Consider the following 17,827-nt stretch of genomic DNA (forward strand, 5'->3'; position numbering starts at 1 on the left):
TTGGAATTTTTATACAATATTGCGTGGAAACGGACAGAAAGGCACGGAATGCACGAGAGGGATTCCTTTTTTTCTTCTTTTAGATTACAATCTCATTTGGCGCGCAGTTACGCAGTAATGAATCATGCGCGCGCTGTACAACATTCCCTGGAATGTTAGCGTTGTGCTTCTTGCGACTTTGCATCTTTCGCGTTGAAGTGAATAGCGCGTCGGAGTTGGCAAATTAATGTGAATGATTCCACGCTCAAGAGTGGCAAAAAAATCGCACCAGCCGAATGATTTTTGTTGAGGCACGATTTTCTATTCTACATGGCGTTTTTCCTTTTTGTTTTTGGCTAACCATTCAATCATCATCAGGACTCTAGAAATTTACAGAAGAAGCTCCAACTTCGGCTAATGGATAGCGCCCATTTCACGCACTAGCAAATTGGAACCTTTTTCAATCCCTCCAATTGATGCTCGCTTTTTCCCGACCCAACAAGCTTGGGGGGAAGAAAATTGAAAAACGAAAAGAACCCCAACTTTCAGCAAAAATAAACAAACACCACGCCAAAGAAACTTGTGGCGCCCGCCACTGGCCATGACACGTACGCACGGGCAAGCGCGTAAAACACGCCTAAACCATAACCATCAAGGCTCATCAATAATGCAACCTTTTTCCCTTCCAACCGGTGGTGGATTCATCGAACCCAGCCCGCACACCATTCGTCCGTACTCCGGACACGTCACCGTGTACTAACTGGTCACCGGGGAAAAACTGGTTGCTTCTGTCTTCGGGTCTTCGGTTTGGTTTAGCCAAAACCACGACGATACCATACTCTGCCGGTGCCGGTTTTACGCTCGATGACAGCCTGGCGTCCTCCCCGTCGCACGGGAAGGAACACGAACAATCCCATTAAACGGTTGCATTGCGTGACAACTAAATTTATCATATTTTCACGCAATCACGCACACTCGCAATCACCCAACCGGGAGATGGACGAACCTCTGGTCCTCTGGTGACTAGCGTGGTGTTCCAGATTTATCCTCACACCCCTAGCGGACGTGGGTTGAGCAATGTCTCGCCCCTATTACAATGGGCGATTTTTCCACACCACTCTCACCCTTTCAGGGGTCTGGATCGGGTTGGAAGAAGCACGAAATGCATGCCTTGTCTGCGGCATGCCATCGCGTGCCAATAAAAATGTCCACAGGTTTTGGTTTGCGGCAGCATCCGAGGTTGTTGTTTTTTTGCCACAATGGAGACGGGGTTTTTGCTTTCAAAATAGACAAAATGTTGAAAGGAAGCTTTCGTTTCGTCGTAAATTTTCCTTTCCAACCCCTTTCCAAGGCCGGGAACACTCCCGGGAACTGGGATGAATCCGGTTCGTCCTTGCGGGTGCTAAGTGCAGGTGGAATCACATTTTCCGAAACCGAACATTAGCATAATGAAATAACGCCACACCATATACTGCGCTTGATCGATAAGTGCTATTTTTGGAAGGTTGAATTTCCATGCTGCTGCCGTGTCCTTAAGACTAAGAAAACAACGAAAAAGAAACCCCCGGGGAGAGATTACGAACGGCAAAACCGGACGCAAAAAAACCAGCTGGCGTAGCATCCGAACCCAGCTGTGCAAACCGGTGCCGGCGTCGCGCGACTCGCGGAAAAGGGAATTAATTAGCGATGTATTATATGTACAAGTCTTCAAAAACCCGAACCGTAACAGCCGTTCATGCGGAAATCACGCCCCCGCCATCACGCCAAAGGGAGTCGAATTTATGAGCGCGCGCGTCCTCGACGGCCTTTACGTCCGTGTCGTGCCTTTGCGGAGAGTGTGCGTAAAACCGTACGCGATGTTGTCGTCCTCGGTGTTGGCGTGGGCGTTGTGGGGAAGCGTTGGATGGATGGGGAGAAGGGGGTGGGGACTGGAAAACCTTTCTCGGAAGGCGTTCATGCGCGCCCAAAGCACTCGTCGCGGAACGGGAGCCGGAGGTTCCGTTGTTTGGAGAATTATTAATTAATTTCTCGGCATTCCTCGCATCCTTCGGGGCTTTGAGGCAGCATCCAGCTTGCTTGGGGAAGAGGGAGGGAGGGAGGGAGGAGGGGTGGGGGGGTGGGATTTTGAAGTCTGATGAGACCCTCCACCCCCTGCATCCTAGAAATAGGACGAGGCAGTTCAAGAATGACGGCTGGCACGCGGTGGCGTACACGGGACTGCTCCGGTAATTGCTTTCATGTTCAATTAATAGTTCAATTTGTTTTTCCCACCATGCGGAGCCGATGAGTGGGGGTGGGGGTGGAAGACGTGGACCCACCCCACCGCCCACCGGTGGACGATAATTCTAATTTTTCACTCAAAAGTCAACCGCAGCTAATTCAATTGGCGTGCCCGAAAACCTTCCCGTCGCGCATTCCGAGTTGGAAATTGTTTCCGAAAATACCTCAACCGTGCATTCCAGCTGAACGGTGGAACGGTTTGTAGCGTTCCCCTTGGAAGGGTCCTTTTTTCGTGCGAATCTTAGAGGTTTGTTGGCACCAAATTGAGTCACTAAAATTATGGCAATTGTTTGATGTCGATGGGGCCGGGCGATGGTGATTTCGCGTTTATACCAGCCTAGGAATGGTTCTAATTTCTAATCCCATTCATGGTGCCACCGGGGCCATTCACCATCGTCAACGGCTGCCAGCCCGTTAACTATCAACGACAATATTTACTCGCTCAGGCTCACGGGCGGCTGTAGTCCGTCACACCCGTAGTAGGATTGTTAGACCCGGTGTGAAACATTTATGAGCGATCATTTTCCACTCCAGGATCATTTGCCACCACCGGGAGGGTTTTTGCCGGGTCCGGGGGCCTTAATTAAAAATCCTTCTCGCCGGCTCGGTGGTCAGCAACTTGATGACCAACCCGAGACGAACTCTCGAACTGCCCATTTCGACGGACGGGCGGTCCGGGCCACTCGAAATGAAAGTTTAATCGCTTCTAATATCGGACAGTATGTCCGTGCCCTTTCGGCAAACCGACACCTCGTGGTCCCCGGGAAAAACGGATGTCCTTTCGCCGTTTATCGGTGAACCGGCCGTCATCGTTTGCCGAAGGGTAGAAGACCGAGAGGACTGCTGTAATCGGTACCGTTTTACGGTTCACTGGCCAGTGCTTTGATAGTTTTCCGCAGGGCACACGAGCACAATCGGGGCTTAATCGGTCCTCGGAGAAAATTAAAAGCCATTTTGCTATCAACGGTAAAAAAAAGGGAGAGAGAGAGTTGTAACGCTGATAGTGGCGCTTTGGCTTTCGGCCCGTCGAAAGGGGGTTTGGTGGGTGATAAACGTCAGCCCGGTGTCCTGGTAGACGTGGTGGTTGGACGTGGAAACCACCGGGGAGCATTCATTTGTAAGCAAGTGGGTGTGGGTTGGGTTGAATCGATTCCCTATGCCGTTGGTTCACACTTCGTTTCGTGTTGTTTATGAATCGTTTTCGAACGTTTATGAACGTAAAATCCTGGAGCCTGGAAGGCCGATACGTGGCCCTAGATAGGGGGGGTAGATTTTCCAGCCCGTAATCGCTCGTTTGCCATAAATTTTCCACGAATTCTAGCACTCGGATCAGCGGTTGTTCTGGGACCCGGAAGAAAACCCAAAAACCTCACCGTTGATCCAACCGATCTTCGATCCAACTTGAGGTGTATCCAAAGGTGTCCAACCTGCTTCAGGTTGGCAGCCCTCAGAGAGACACGACCGAACGTGCAACGTGCGTAAAAATAGCTTCCCTTTACACGCAGGACCTTACTCAAATGGAACCAAAACTCGAACGACACCCAGCTCAAACTCCCCAGCCAGTGGCTTTATTTTTTTCTTCGCTTTTCCTCGGTCGGTACACGGAAAATTGGGCACCGGAGTTACATTTTCCGGTCGACCACCACCAGCGACTCGCAAGCTGACAGAAGGTACAGACTCTCCAAGGAAGGATAAAAGCGAAAACTGTCCGGCGCACCGCAAGGGTAGGTGCTTTTAATAAGACCAGGTTAATAAATAACCGACCGGTATCCTTTTTCCGGCCAGACCCTTGTTCAAGCTGTCCCGGGTGGCGCGCAAAGAACGTCGAGTGAATCGAACAGGCCCACAAGCCCAATGGTCTGTTTGCTTAAACCTTTTCGCTAAGCCCAAAACCTGATCGTGCCAAAGGCCACCCTCATCGGGGCACGATCGCTTCAGCTGGGTGGATCCTTGTTGATGTTGGTTTTTTTTTTGCTTTCTCCATTGCAATCACCAAAGCTTAATCTGGTGGGTTGAGGACAACAAAAAAAAAGAAACAATCCCTAAACCCCAACACCGCCTTAACAAGCGAACGAGCAGAAGTTTTTCTCTTGCAGGAGAAAAATGCCCCACAAAATTCCGTACCCAAATGAAGTGAGGTTAAGTCGGGGGATAGTCAGCTTCCGTAGGGCAAAACTAACGGACGTCCTGTGTGGTGCCCCCACGCACGCACCTTTACGGTCACGATGGAAAACTGGGAAACTCCCAGACCCGGAAGAAAGGTTCGCTGGTCCATTGAGCGGAGGGCAAAAATAAAGAATAAATGCCCATACGACCCACCCACGCAGTAAGTGACGTTAGTAAACGTCCCCAAAAACCCGAGAACCCGAACCGAGTGGCGAAAAGAAGGCCAAGCACAGGGTGGCACAAAAGCTTGAGACAGTTTTTTCTTCTTCATTTCGGCCATATCTTCTTTCGCTTGCTCCTGGCGAAGAAAGGAAAAACCCATTTAAAAGGCGGCCCGTGGCACACCTGCGTGGCGTACGTCATGATGCTGATGACGATGGCAAAACAACATCAATCGAAGGGATATAAGGGCATGATCGCCCGTTTGCAAGGACCTTCGAAGTTGAAGCAAACCCGGCCCTGTTCTATTCCAGGTGGACCGCTCCGAAGGTACCATTAGACCAGCCTTCGGGCAATTGTTTCATTGGGACCGGAGATCCCAACAAAACCCCACTTCAGGATTGATGATAATAAAACACCCACACACACACACACACGCGCGCGTACGTACACACCGTCGCTGCTAATGCTCTTGGGAATAATGTTCCTCTGGTTTGTTTTCAATGGAGCTGGAGGGGGTTTTTTTTTCTTTTGAAAATGACAATGAAAATTCGGTGCTTTCAAAAACAAGCGTGAGGGTCTTAGAGAAGGAAAGAATTAAAACCTTTTCAACTGCAAAGCAAACAGTGGAAGAGGCGCTTTGAGGGATAAAAAAGGAACGGCGAGCCTCACAACAATGCGTCCCAAACGAAGTACACTTGCGCGTGAAACCTTTCGTTCGGGTGAACGTCTCTAGAGGTCAAAGAATCCTTGTGTGTGTATGTGTTTGTGTGCTCGAAGACGATAAAACCTCACGTTTACGCGATGTGATGTCTCGTTCAGCACCCATCGAACGGCAAAACCCGACCGAAATGAGATTGCATTTTTTCCACCGGTCAAAACGACGATCCTTATACATCCACCCAGCGGTGGGAGCCTTTACGCGCCTGATTTAGTAATGCTTTCATCCACACTTCACACCCCACAGGTCTGCAGCAAAGTGTTCGGGAATGCGTCCGCCCTGGCGAAGCACAAGCTAACGCACAGTGACGAACGCAAGTACGTGTGTGGCATGTGCTCGAAGGCGTTCAAACGGCAGGATCATCTGTAAGTAAAACGTCAGCCCTGCAAGCGTGCAGATGTCCCGGCGATGGTTCTCATTTGATTTCGTTTCGTTTCGCTTTTTTTTTCTCTCTCTCTCTCCCTTTTAGCAACGGTCACATGCTGACGCATCGTAACAAAAAACCGTACGAGTGCAAGGCGGACGGCTGCGGCAAGTCATACTGTGACGCGCGGTCTTTGCGGCGTCACACGGAAAACCACCACAGTGCGCTCGGGTTGGCGGCTCCATCCGGTACGGCTAGCCCGGGACCACCGGGTGGTAGCAATACTGGACCACCGGGTGGGCTCAGTCTGTCACCGGCGACGGCCAGCGGTAAGTTTCTGCAGCGTGTTTCGGACGTTCTCACACATCAAACGCGTGCCAAAAAAGTCAAGAACCCCAAGACGAAGCGTGAGAAACACTATGTGGAATGTGGGGAAAATTGCACCCCACCGGTTGCTGACCACTCGGACGAAATCGAGCGGCTCGAGAGAGCGCCAACATAAAAGTAAAGGCCCAGTCCATTCGAACAATGGTGTGCATATGAAGCTCGCAGGATGAACCACCAGATGGGTGTTTTGGGGGTTATTTTAGGTGGTTCGGATGGCTGGAATTGGGCCTCGTACGTAAATCCCTTTACCCCGAGCTCGTAGCTGGCATTCTTGCACATCCCACTCATGTGCTTTTTTTGTTATTCAAGCAGAGCATCGTTGAAATGTGCTTCAATTACATTTCCGCAGAAGCGCAGCGCACGAATGGAGCTAAAAATAATGGGCGCGTATCCTTAGAAAGCATTATTCACCACTCCCCCGTGGTGTGTTTCCGGTGGTGCTTTTGCCCACCTTCTGTGCCCAACACCATACAGTGCTCGTGTCTATTTCGCTTTTGCCCGTAAACAGCCTCTTTTTTGCTTTTGCTTCCATGCACCAAACACAAAGGGCGGCAATCAATTCGCTCGGCACCGGAATCGAAGGTTCGAAAACTAATTTCAATACGGCGCACACATTCGCCCCCATTCGCTCTCGGTTTTAATGCCAACTAATCAGATCAGAGCTTTCGGCTGGCGATGTATTTTCCCACGTCTGGCGCCCCTGGGGAGGCGTCTTGGCGTGGGTAAAAGCGTCAGAATTTGTGACAGCTAGCCGTTGTGGAAGGCTAGGTTTTCTGCTCCGATTCCAGCGCGAGGCAGGATAGAGAGAGAGAGAGAGAGAGAGAGAGAGAGAGAGAGAGAGAGAGAGTGAAAGGGAGCGTTTCCAATCTGTCGATTGAAGCCACCCCGCACCACGTTGGGTTGGTGCGAGAATTCATTCAAAGTACGTGCAAATGTGCGATTGTTTGCACAAAATTTGGTGCCTCACATTTCTGCACGTGCACAATGTGTTGTACGTTGGCCGATCTGGCTGAGTGTGTGGAAAGCGGTAAGGAAAACACACCGACTTGGGATGGGTTTTGGTTATTGATGTTTCCCACCACGCGCGCGCGTGTGTGCCTGTGTGGACGATTGTTGGTGCGGATGGAAAGCAGGATGAGCCACTCCAAAATTGTACCTATCTGTCGATAAAGAGGAAAAGCGAGTGTAGAGCGAGACAGAGAATATATGTACCGCTGGATGGAGCAAAAAAGGGAGCCATAAAGGACGAAGCGCCCCCATGTGTTTCCCTTTTTTTTTTTGTCTCCACCACGCTTCTTTTTTTTTTGTTATTGGAACGCAGGGAAAACGGATCGCTCTCTCTCTCCCTCGTCTGCTGACGCTGCTGCCGTTGCGCCTGTCGATGATGATGCTGATGATGGGAAAAGGATCGAATTGCTTTCGAGAGCAACTTTTCGAGGACAGGTAGAGCCCACGCCGGAGCATTTCAACCCAGCCGACGGATGGGGAGGGGGGGGTGGGGAGAGGATTGAGGGTGGCACCACACGGCGCCGAACGAAAATTTGATTGGTGCTGACAGTTTATTGAAATTGAATGGGATTTTCGTACGCCCTGAAGAAGGGGCCGAAGCAAAAATAGAAGCAACAGCCGGAGAAGGCGCCTCAGCCATCGCGGCCGTAAGCCAACATATAGCCCGGTTATGTGCTATCTTCCCCCCTCCCCCCCCCCACCCCTCCCACCCCACACGCGCTGGGCCCTTGCCAATGAAAGCATCGGAAAACTTCAGCCATCGGTTTGGCTGCCACTTTGGAGATAAGTTCGAACTTTCGAAGCTGCCTGCCACGTGGCGTGGGTTGGAAAGGGGTAGCGGGGGAGGGGAGGGGGAGAGTGGGGAATGCGAAATTTGCCAAATTTTCTGATGCACGCGTGTGTGTGTGTGTTTGGCCACACGAACGAACGGCACCAGCGATCCGTTCACTGGAAGTGACGTGCCAGGATAGTGAAAAGTGTACGGGCATTGTGTTTGTTCGGCTGAAGAATTCGAGCACACAGCGCCGATGTTTTGGGAGGGTGGCACATTCTTATCCTTTATCCTCATCTCGCAGCCTGTGCGGGGGTCTGCCATTTTTTAATATTCGACATAAAAATGCGCGCTTTTCGCTCGCGTTCTGATAAGACCGACTCGGGAATTGGGCGCTCAACGTTAATTGAGCATTTTGCGTGCAGCCGCATACTCAGGTACTTCCATTTACACCTCGTTTTGCTCTTTTTCCTTGCCACAGGCGACGCGAGCTCACCGCACGGGGCAACCCTCGTGCAGTACAGTGCCAACGGCGGTACAACCGGAAGCAGCAACAGCAACTGCAGCCTGTCGAGCAGTTCGAGCAGCAGCTCGAGCAGCAGTTCGAGCAGCAGTGGTAACGTAAGCGACTCGAATTCGAGCTGTAAATCACCCTCACCCAGCTCACCAGCACCCGGTTCCGGTAACGAGGGTCTCACGCGCCAACAGCTCGATCTCATCTCGCAGATCATGCAACAGACGAAGCAAGCGAATGCTGCCGCCGCTGCTGCTGCTGCTGCCACCGCTAATGCCTCCAGTGCCAATGGTTCCGGCCAGTCTGCCTCCAGCCAGAAGGTTCCAGTGCGTCCCCGGACCTGGAACATGCAGGTAAGTCTTCTAATCGTCGCAGAATGCCACGGCAACGTGACATCGCGATCGTCCTTCTGAGGGAGGAGTGCGCGTGCGTGTGTGTGTGTGTCAATTAATGGCCCCGTCGGTGCTCCCGGCGGTGGCATTGAGCATTTTTACGGCCAGTCTGGTCAACCCAGCTAGCTCCTAAATGGGTCCTCCATCGCACACCAAAGGAGGGTAATTTAATTCTTCTTTTCGCCTTGCTTGTCCGGTTCTTGTCTCGCTGTTTAAAAAAAAAAAAAACAAAGTGGAACGCGAAAGTGTCTCAACGTCCGTCCGGCTGCTCATCGTTACCGGCCGCTCGGGGATTTTGTGCTCCACTATCCACGCCCCTGTACGGAATTGGCCACCGTTGTGCCGTTCGCGAAATGGATGTGCCCCATTATCATATCGCCCCGTATCCACGAGCGCTACGAGCCACCAGGCGCCTCCATCGGTTGGGTAGGGAATCGTCCGCCGCAACAACCGAACCGGCACAATGTCCCGGTGCTGTTTTGCATTTTGATATGGATTCAAGCTTCCCGCCTCCACGTTCCACCAACGGTAGCAAGCGCACCAAACAAAAAAAAAGCAAGAAGAAGAAAATCACAGGAAACAAAGCGCTCACGCGATCGGTGGGATGCCATCGCCAGCTGGCGCGGAAATTCACCGCCACCGGAACGAATCTCTCACGTGAATCCTTGTTGTATGTGTGAGCGCGCGCGTGTGTGTGTGGGTGCACGCAAATGCAAACGATACACCGTGTATCTCGGTCTCTTCTGACAACAGCTTCCCACCGGGACCACTAACTCCCCCCACACCGAATCGCTTATGCTTTCGATGACAATGGGGATACCGGGCGATGTTTTATTCATAATTCTCTCCCCCACCCGCACCTCTGCACCTCTGTCACCATCTCGCGTCTCCCGTTCCCCGAGAAGCCATACCTCGTGGGTGTTCCTTCGCGCGCGTCCTTTTGCGAGAGTGGCTGCGGAATGGTATTTGTTTCCTTCCTTCCTTATACCATCCACCACGTGATCCATTCGGTATTCTCCCGCCTCCGTGGACGTGCTTACGCTGACTTCAAACATCGAACGAGGGGGGGTTGCTTACGCTTCGATTGGCAACGCGCTTTGAAGCAGCAGCAGCAGCGGCAGCACGATGCGATGGTGGTATGCGAAATCAAAATGGCATCGAGCCCATTTTCAAGCGTGGATCTTGGGGAAAACCCATCGGTTGGGGTTTGGTGGGGCATTAGCTTGACGAAAGAAAGAGCTGTTGATGGAGTTCCGTTCCGGGTGCGATGGGAAAACGGAAATGCATGACGGTTGGGGGTGGTGATGCGCATGGCACTTGTTGAAAATGTGTTCGCCAAATAGTGTCCCTTTGATTATTGATTCAATGCATTCGCGGCACGGGCACAAGGTAAGCAACGGACTCAGCAAATCCTACCGCGTTCGATCTGAGTTTGTTGTAAACTTTTAATAACTGAATTAAATTACCCGTTGCATAAATAGATGATGCCACTGTGCAGGATGTTTCGAATATTTCACGTGCATAATTTCCATTCCTATTCGAAATAGTTTTCAATTCGCTTTCCACGAGCCATCAATAGGGGTAAAAAAGCTGTTCCCCTAAGCAGATCACTGCTGTTCTCTGAAAATCCTTTCGAATCCTTACTAATCCAACGCCAACTTTAGCACGTCTGCTTGCATGTATCTCGAATCAATTCTCATCAGCGTTTGTTCCATTCTCGCAAGACCAGCATGGCACCGGTCTGGTCTGTTCGTCTTCGAACATGGCTCAAGAACAGTTTTCCGCAGGGTGACAGCGGCTCAATTAGTGCGCCATTAATTAGTGTCTTTGTTCAAACGACCAGCCATTCACTCACTCACTATATCCTTCCAACGATCCTTGCGATGAGGGACGAGCTTCAAGCTAGCGAAACAAATCCACCATTTGCCGGGTTGTCATTGCAGCCGTTTTTGACCTGTCCGAGCCGTGTACATTCGGTTATCCATTCCTTATGCGGGATTGATACCCATCCAAACTTTCACCGAATGAGTGTATGTTCATTTCAAATGCTCAACATGGCAACCGGTTTGCAACACCGTCGGCACCGTTTTTCACCGTATTTCCCCCCATAACTCAATTCCGGTCCGTTTTCATCCTTCACCGGTGCTATGCGGAACCAAATCCATCCGCGCCTGCATTCGATGAATTCGAGTGCTTTTTCAGAAAATTTCAATAGCTCGGAATAGAGTTCCTCGGAATTAGCAATTTCATCGCGCGCGCATCCGTGGGTAGTCCACATACAAAAAAACGATGTGAAACCCTGGGCAAAAAACGCGATGTGAGGGCGAAAAAATGGCGCATCTCTAAATAAACCACCCCACCGTCACCATCGCCGTGACCTCGTTTCGGTGAATAGCCGGAGATGGTAGACCCAATTTTCCAAAAAATTGCTATATCTTTTGTGACCCGTTGTCCCTGCCCGCCTGGGAGGTGCCTAATGGTATTGAGTTGATCTTTTTTTTTTTCTTGCTTTTGTTTCCTTTTCTTTTTGTGTGCGTTTTTTGCCACCCGCAAAAAAAAACGCTCACCTCACGCACCAAAACAGAGCGTAAATGAAGTCCTTAGCTCGTTTGCGACACTTCCATCATTACCTGGCGTCCTGTGGGACAGGGACAGGAGATGACCTTTTTTGTCAGCACTCCCAGCCAGCTAGGGTACCTGTTTGCAGTGTGGTCGTATTATTATTGTCATTACCAGCAACGCCTTCGCCATTACTCGAGATCGAGCAATTCTCCTGCGAATATTGCCAATCGTGATCCCTCCCACCCTGTGTTCGTAAGGGTGTGTGTGTGTGCGTGTGTGTGTGTGGGGTGTGTAAATGTGTCACTGTTGTTTTTCTTCGCCTTCTTCGATCGCAGCAACAATAAAGGATACCTTCATCTTGCGAAACGGTTTATTTTCTACAGAAAGGACCTCATTTAGGCTCCACTCCGCTTGCGTTTCCCCCCCCCCTCCCCCCCCCTCTCTCCCCCCTCCCATTTCGGTGGTACTTTATAATTTTGAATTCACCAACCACCCGTTGGCTTTTCCGGCCCGGCCCGCAGGCGAGTGTTCCATTTTCTTTTGCCCTCTCTCGCTCACTTACACCACAGGTATGGTGGGAATTCGCACTTTTTGCTGCGAGGATTGTTTTTTAAACGGCCCACCTCCTTATCGCTCTTCGCCCACAACCTTCCAGACAGTGGTGGGATTACTGAGCAGGATGTGTAATGAAAACGATGCTCACCCCACCTGCAGCAACAGCAGCAGCAGCAGCAGCAGGTGAAAAGTGGCAGCGACCCAACAGGGTGGCATTCTATTTAAAATAAAAAAAACACACAAACACAAAATCGTTTTTCGCAAAGACCCACCATCTCCGGTGGCGGAAGTTTGTGGAAAAAGCTCCGCCCTTACATGGGAGCGAGAGCGCATTATGATAATCGATATGGCCAAGTGCTTGCTTTTTATTCCATCGCGCGAAGTGTCACGAAATAAACGCTAACGAGTTTCCATCTCCGAGCGGTGAGGGCTCCGTTTGTTTGTTGTTTTTCGTTTTTACTTCCCAACCTCGCAACCTGATGAAAGGTGCGATCTTCGGTCGCTACTTGGGGTCGCATGGCATTCGATATCCTTTTTTTGCGGTGCGTGGGGCTTTTGCTCTTTAATATGGAAGCTTTACCTGCACAGGCAACTGGCGGTTGTCTTAAGAAACAACGGAAAGATCTTGGCTCTCTCTCTCTCTCTTTCTTTTCCATTTTACATTGGATTTAATTCAAACACCCACGCCCACACACACTCCCCAACCTGCCACTTAACATTTCCAGCTTCCAAAAAGGAATATCAGCAAAACGCGCTTCCTTTGCCGGTGTCGCTTTCGGCTCGATGATTTCCCGGCTGCTGATAACACATTTCCGTTGATGTAAAGGGGTTTTCCTTTGTGGTGCCATTGTCGAGCTGAAGTCACACCATTCCAGCGATAAGCAGGCTTTTCCTGGAAACCGATTGAGCATTTAAAACCCACACACAAAAAAAAACCCGGTGGAAAATAAAACCAAAACAACCGCCCAGGTGAAAAGCTTCACTGGGTGCCGCTTAAAGTCACACCAACCGGGTCGGGTGTTGGAAGGCCAATTCACGCCTAATGGGCAGTAGAACCCGAACTGAAAATGAAAATTAAGCACCCACCGTGTCCACCGGTCGCCCGAGGGCTCCATCTGATGTATATCATCCCGGTGTTTCCGCCCATTGCTTTCCCGAGCCCCATTCCGGACGGAATTGGGCGCATCCGGTTCCGGAGGCTTCGCGTCAGCAATCTTGCCTTATGAATTATTGCCCCCAGATACGGAACGGTCCATTAATTTTCACCCAACTTCTGGGCAACCCTTTTTTTTTTTGGGGCGAGTGGGACTGCCGCTTTCGTATTGCTTTCCGCTCCGGTTCCGCTTCCGGTGTGTTTTCCGTGGTATCAATGGTGTGCCGTGTTCTGCGAATCGTGGCGTGATGCTGAATGTGCTGAGAATTGTCACCTTCTTTGCTCTCGGGGGGAAAGCTTTCGCGATAGGACCCTGCTAAGGAACCTTTAAGAAAGATCGGACCTGGGTCCAATGGACGGTCTAATGGGCCACGAAGCTGGCTCGAACGACTCGTTAACCGCTACAAAGCTTTATCATTGCAGCGCTGAGATTCGCTCAAACAAACGGTCCACTTAAATGGCCGCTTACGATAATGTACGGTACAGGATTAACCGCCAACCACGCTCCTGCTCGAATCAGCGCACAATTTCTTTGCATCTTTTTTGTTTTATTCCCCATCAAACGGGCAGATCTTATCCGGTTTCAGTTAAAGGGTTTATTTTTTTTTTGTTCTCATTCAAGTCAATAGCAACGTTTGGCTTTAAGTTTTAACGACACACCTTCATTGAATTCCCGGCTATTTAGCAAACGGGGTTAACGGTGTACCCAAATGGGACGGCAAACTCAACCGAGTTCCATTTGCCAGCCCGCGGTAAAATCCTTCAAAATTGACCCATCCACTTTTACAACCGCACACTCCTCTCACACGCATCCGGTTGCAGCTCGCCAAAGTAGCGGTCCGATCGGCGTACCTTCGGCGTGAAGTCGTAAGCACAGCAACAGCACCCCCGTACCATTTTTTTTCCTGCGTAAAAGCGATAAATGAAACGTACTGGCTAGCGAGGAAAAAAAAGGAACACACCACACCAAAAAGCACCCATTCCAATCGTTCCCATAAAAGCACCCAACACTCCGGAAACGAGGCGAACTGCGCGCGGCTCATCGATGAAGAATGTGAATGTTGCTGGCCATATGGACGGGCGCGAGTGGTGCAATCATTCACCATTTGGCTGATCTCGCCGGTTGGCCCGTGGTGCCGGTTGCGTTGCGGCATCAATCTTGGCAGCAGCGAATCAAAATCCTCTCAAAATCGAACCGGTTTCGGTTAGGGGAACGAAATAGACCGGGTTCGGTGGGCAGAAGCTTTTCCGCGTCGGAAAGGTTGGATTGTAATATACGGTCGCTTTCAACGGACGGGCGTCGGCTTCGGGAGCCTATTTTTATGGCCCGATGGTGCACTTTCCCAGCCGCTTGTGGCAGCGTGGGCATGGGGGTTTTAATGAACACGCTTACCCATCCGTCGTCCATCCTTACGGGTAGGAAAAGTGGGGGCACTAAAGCTGCGCCATGTCGGAACCATTTGCTGGACCAAATGGGATGAGCTTTTTTTCTTTTCTCATTCGAAGGATGGTCGTTGTTGTTTTCGTGCCTCTCGTTACGTGTGGGATGATGGAAAGCAAAGAAAAAAGGGATGTTGCTAGAAGCGAATATTAGCCACGTGGAGTAAGGCTTATCGCCCTTTAATAAGTTCGCCCTTCGGAAGCTCTTTAAAGGACACATTTGCTTAGCATCCTCCAGCAAGTACAGTATTTGGTCATTACGCGCTCCCCTGTCGTTAGCGGCACATCCAACCCAACCCAAGCACCCGGTGTGCGTAATCATAATTGAGTAAGTCGTCACAGCATCGACACGTCGACACGCCAGAGCAAAGGATCTAAACGAGCTGAAACCCCAAGCTCGGTGCCACCGGCACGTGTCGAGATGGATGGCCGCTCGTTGTGGGGTTTGTCACAAGGGGCGAATAAATGCACAAATCCGGCTGAAACCCTTCGGGAAGCTTCAGGAACCTCATACGCCAACCGATACGTGGTGTGCCTGTGAACTTCCGAACCGGAATGGCTTAATTTCTTCCCAGAGTTCCCAGAGTTGACAAGCGTGATTGAGGGAACGGAAACCCGGGCCATCGTCGTCGTGGACTCGTTAGCTCCATCGTCCCAGACAGCTCCATCGCCGTCGGGCAAACATCGCACAAAACCACAAAAGCACGGTCCGTCCGTCCGTTTGCTCGTCTCACACAACCTAACCACACTCGCGCGCGCACACGTGTGTGTGTGTGTGTGTGTGTGCTTTCCACCCCCCAAAATGAACATGTCACTTTTCATCAAGGATAAGTGATGAAAGATAACCGAATGGCGGTGGGATCACCCACGGCCAGCTTTGTGCAGTTGGGGTTTTCCGGGGACCAATCCACCCGCTCACACCCAGCCGCGGGTCGACGGGTTTTTCCATCCGTTCTTGGGCTTCCATTAAGAACTTCTTGCATCCATGGCCATCGCGGTGGGGCTGTAGGACCTTTTAAGGGCACCAAGATGTGGCCTACATTCCACGGGGAAAAATCCCTCTGACGGGTGCCCTTCGCTGGAGGGAAACGGTTTCGGTTAAACTTTGCTCAAACCAACGTTGCCAGTACACACACACACACGCGGGAACCTACACCCACATATGTTGCCCCCCCCCCTCCCCCCGCGCTTCCGCCCAGCAAAACCCTAAGCTCATTTGCCACGACATGGTCGAGGCTGAAACCGAAAATCTCATTTAATGGGTTTCGAAGTTTGATCCTTGTCTGGCGTTGTCCCGAGAATCCGTCACCCTCTGGCTGCCGGAATGTGGACCCGGAACGTTGCACCCACCCACTCACCCACTCCTCACGGGGGAGGTGGGGGCGGTTGGATTGAATAACGAAATTTGATTGAACAGATAAGTTTCAATTGAATTACCGGGCGCCCCCACCGGAGCAGCGGATCGCGTCGGTACCGGTTTCCGGCCAAGTCGTAACTCCGCGATGCACCCGGCCACCGTACGTCACCAGACCTGTCACAAAAGCCGTCACCCTCGCCGGGCCTGTGGGCTGGAAATGTGGAAAAACGGGGTCGGGGAGCTTTTTCCCGACTCCCAGCGGGGACCCATTTCATAGAGCACGTGCTTGAGACCACCCGAGTACGAACGAGTGGCCCTGAAACTTCTTTGCGTAAAGCAAACCCCACCGACCGTGTGTGTGTGTGTGTGTGTGGATGTTGACGAAATGGGTTTATCATGGGCCACCGGCCTGAAACCGTCTCCTCACACCCGCGTTTTCGGCTAACGAGCTTTCGGGTTAGGGATTACAACAACTCGAGAACAAACAACTTGTCGAAAGCGGTTCCCGCCCATGGGTTCGTTCTCGATGGCTGCTGCTGCTGCTGCCGTGTGGCATTTGGCCAAAAATTGTTCTGCGGTGTTGCGTTTACAGGCAGTGGTTCAACGATGCGGTCAGCTGCGCGTGAGATGCCCAAAAAGGGAAAAGTGTATTAAAAACAATGCCCAAACAGCGCGCACAAATGTAAAGCCATGTTAAATTCTTTCAAACCCCGGCACACTGTGGTGGTTTAATATTGTGCAATTCGTGGTAACATATAGCTTGCATCGATGCACGAGCTTTTGGTGAGGGAAATTTCTCGGAACGTATCAGTCTGTTCGTGCGTGTTTTATGATACAATTCTGGAAATCCGACAACACGCGCCGAATAAAACCCACTGTGGGTGGTTTGCAATCTCATTCCCGTACGAATCCAAACAAAGAATCCTTTTCCAGCGCTTGGTTGCTGTGAATTTGCTTACATTGTAATCAATACATCGAATGGATCGAGAATTATGTTTCAACGGAAAATTCCCTATTCATAAACTGCACGCTGATGTACTTTCGTGGTATTCAATTCGAAATGAAATATGAGCGGTGATTTTTTTGGTTATTTTTCACAAACCTTAAAGTACCCGTAACGCTCGTAAAAGTTGAAAACATTACCACGATCTGCAGAAAGGAGCAAATTTTCAACTGTCACTTCCAACCACTCGACCTCGCTCGCTCAAGCTCCAAACTATTTCAATCGTCTTCCTGTTCGGCCCTTCCGCCGTGCGATCAAAGCGCCCTCTGGCGGGCGAAACGATTCTGTCCCAAGTCCCACATAAAAGCCACTGAGGTTTCCTGTCCCGTAAACCATCCTCGGCGATAATGCAACGCCCCCAGGGGAGGGTCCTTCGTTCGGAAAGAAATATCCTTCCACAGAGAGAGAGAGAACGCGAGCAAGGACACTGGAAAATCTCGCACAAGTTGACCCTTGGCGAATCCATAAATTTGGCGTTCCCAGGCGCCCGGCGCCCTCCCGTCAGAGATTACGGATGGTGTCGGACTCTAGCCACCGGCGCACGTAATCTACCGACCCAAAAATGGACGCCCAAAACCACCGCCCATTAGTAGTTCCGGGATGCCGGCTACCGGATGTCCCGCAGAGCCACCCCTGAAATGCGCGCGCGCCCGGCGAAGAAGCGACAAAGGCAGCGTTTTTTTTTATTTTAAAAAGATAATAATAGTTTCGTCCTTGGGGGCGAAGGGAGGGTCAGAGTGCCAGACATCTTTCTCCGGTGGGCGTCACCGCTAATGTCCGCTGCCGGTTCGAAGCTGCAGCTGGCAGTGGGAAAACGCGCGCGCACAAAAAAAAAGGACAAACGAAAAATGTGCCGTAAATTACCATTATCCTCGTTGAGACGCCTTGCGATGGGGGCCTTTTTTTTTGAGGAAATACGAGCAGCAACGAAGGGCGGAAGAAGGATAAAAAAAACCCTCCCCACCGGAAGTGCACACAGAACACGACCCAAAAGTCAAAACCAGCACTTTTGGCC

General features: G+C 51.0%; 1 protein-coding gene across 1 annotated transcript in view; it reads left to right on the forward strand.

Moving 5' to 3' along the window:
• Window positions 1-17,827, forward strand: part of LOC128731560 (mucin-5AC) — a 38,982-nt gene that overhangs the window by 13,306 nt on the left and 7,849 nt on the right. The window contains exons 3-5 of the mRNA XM_053824691.1: window positions 5,552-5,670; window positions 5,775-5,998; window positions 8,318-8,703. Coding sequence (XP_053680666.1) covers window positions 5,552-5,670; window positions 5,775-5,998; window positions 8,318-8,703 — 729 coding nt within the window. The remainder of the gene's footprint in view (window positions 1-5,551; window positions 5,671-5,774; window positions 5,999-8,317; window positions 8,704-17,827) is intronic.

Source organism: Anopheles nili, chromosome 2 (genome assembly GCF_943737925.1).
Source record: "Anopheles nili chromosome 2, idAnoNiliSN_F5_01, whole genome shotgun sequence".
Classification (NCBI taxonomy): Eukaryota; Metazoa; Arthropoda; class Insecta; order Diptera; family Culicidae; genus Anopheles; species Anopheles nili.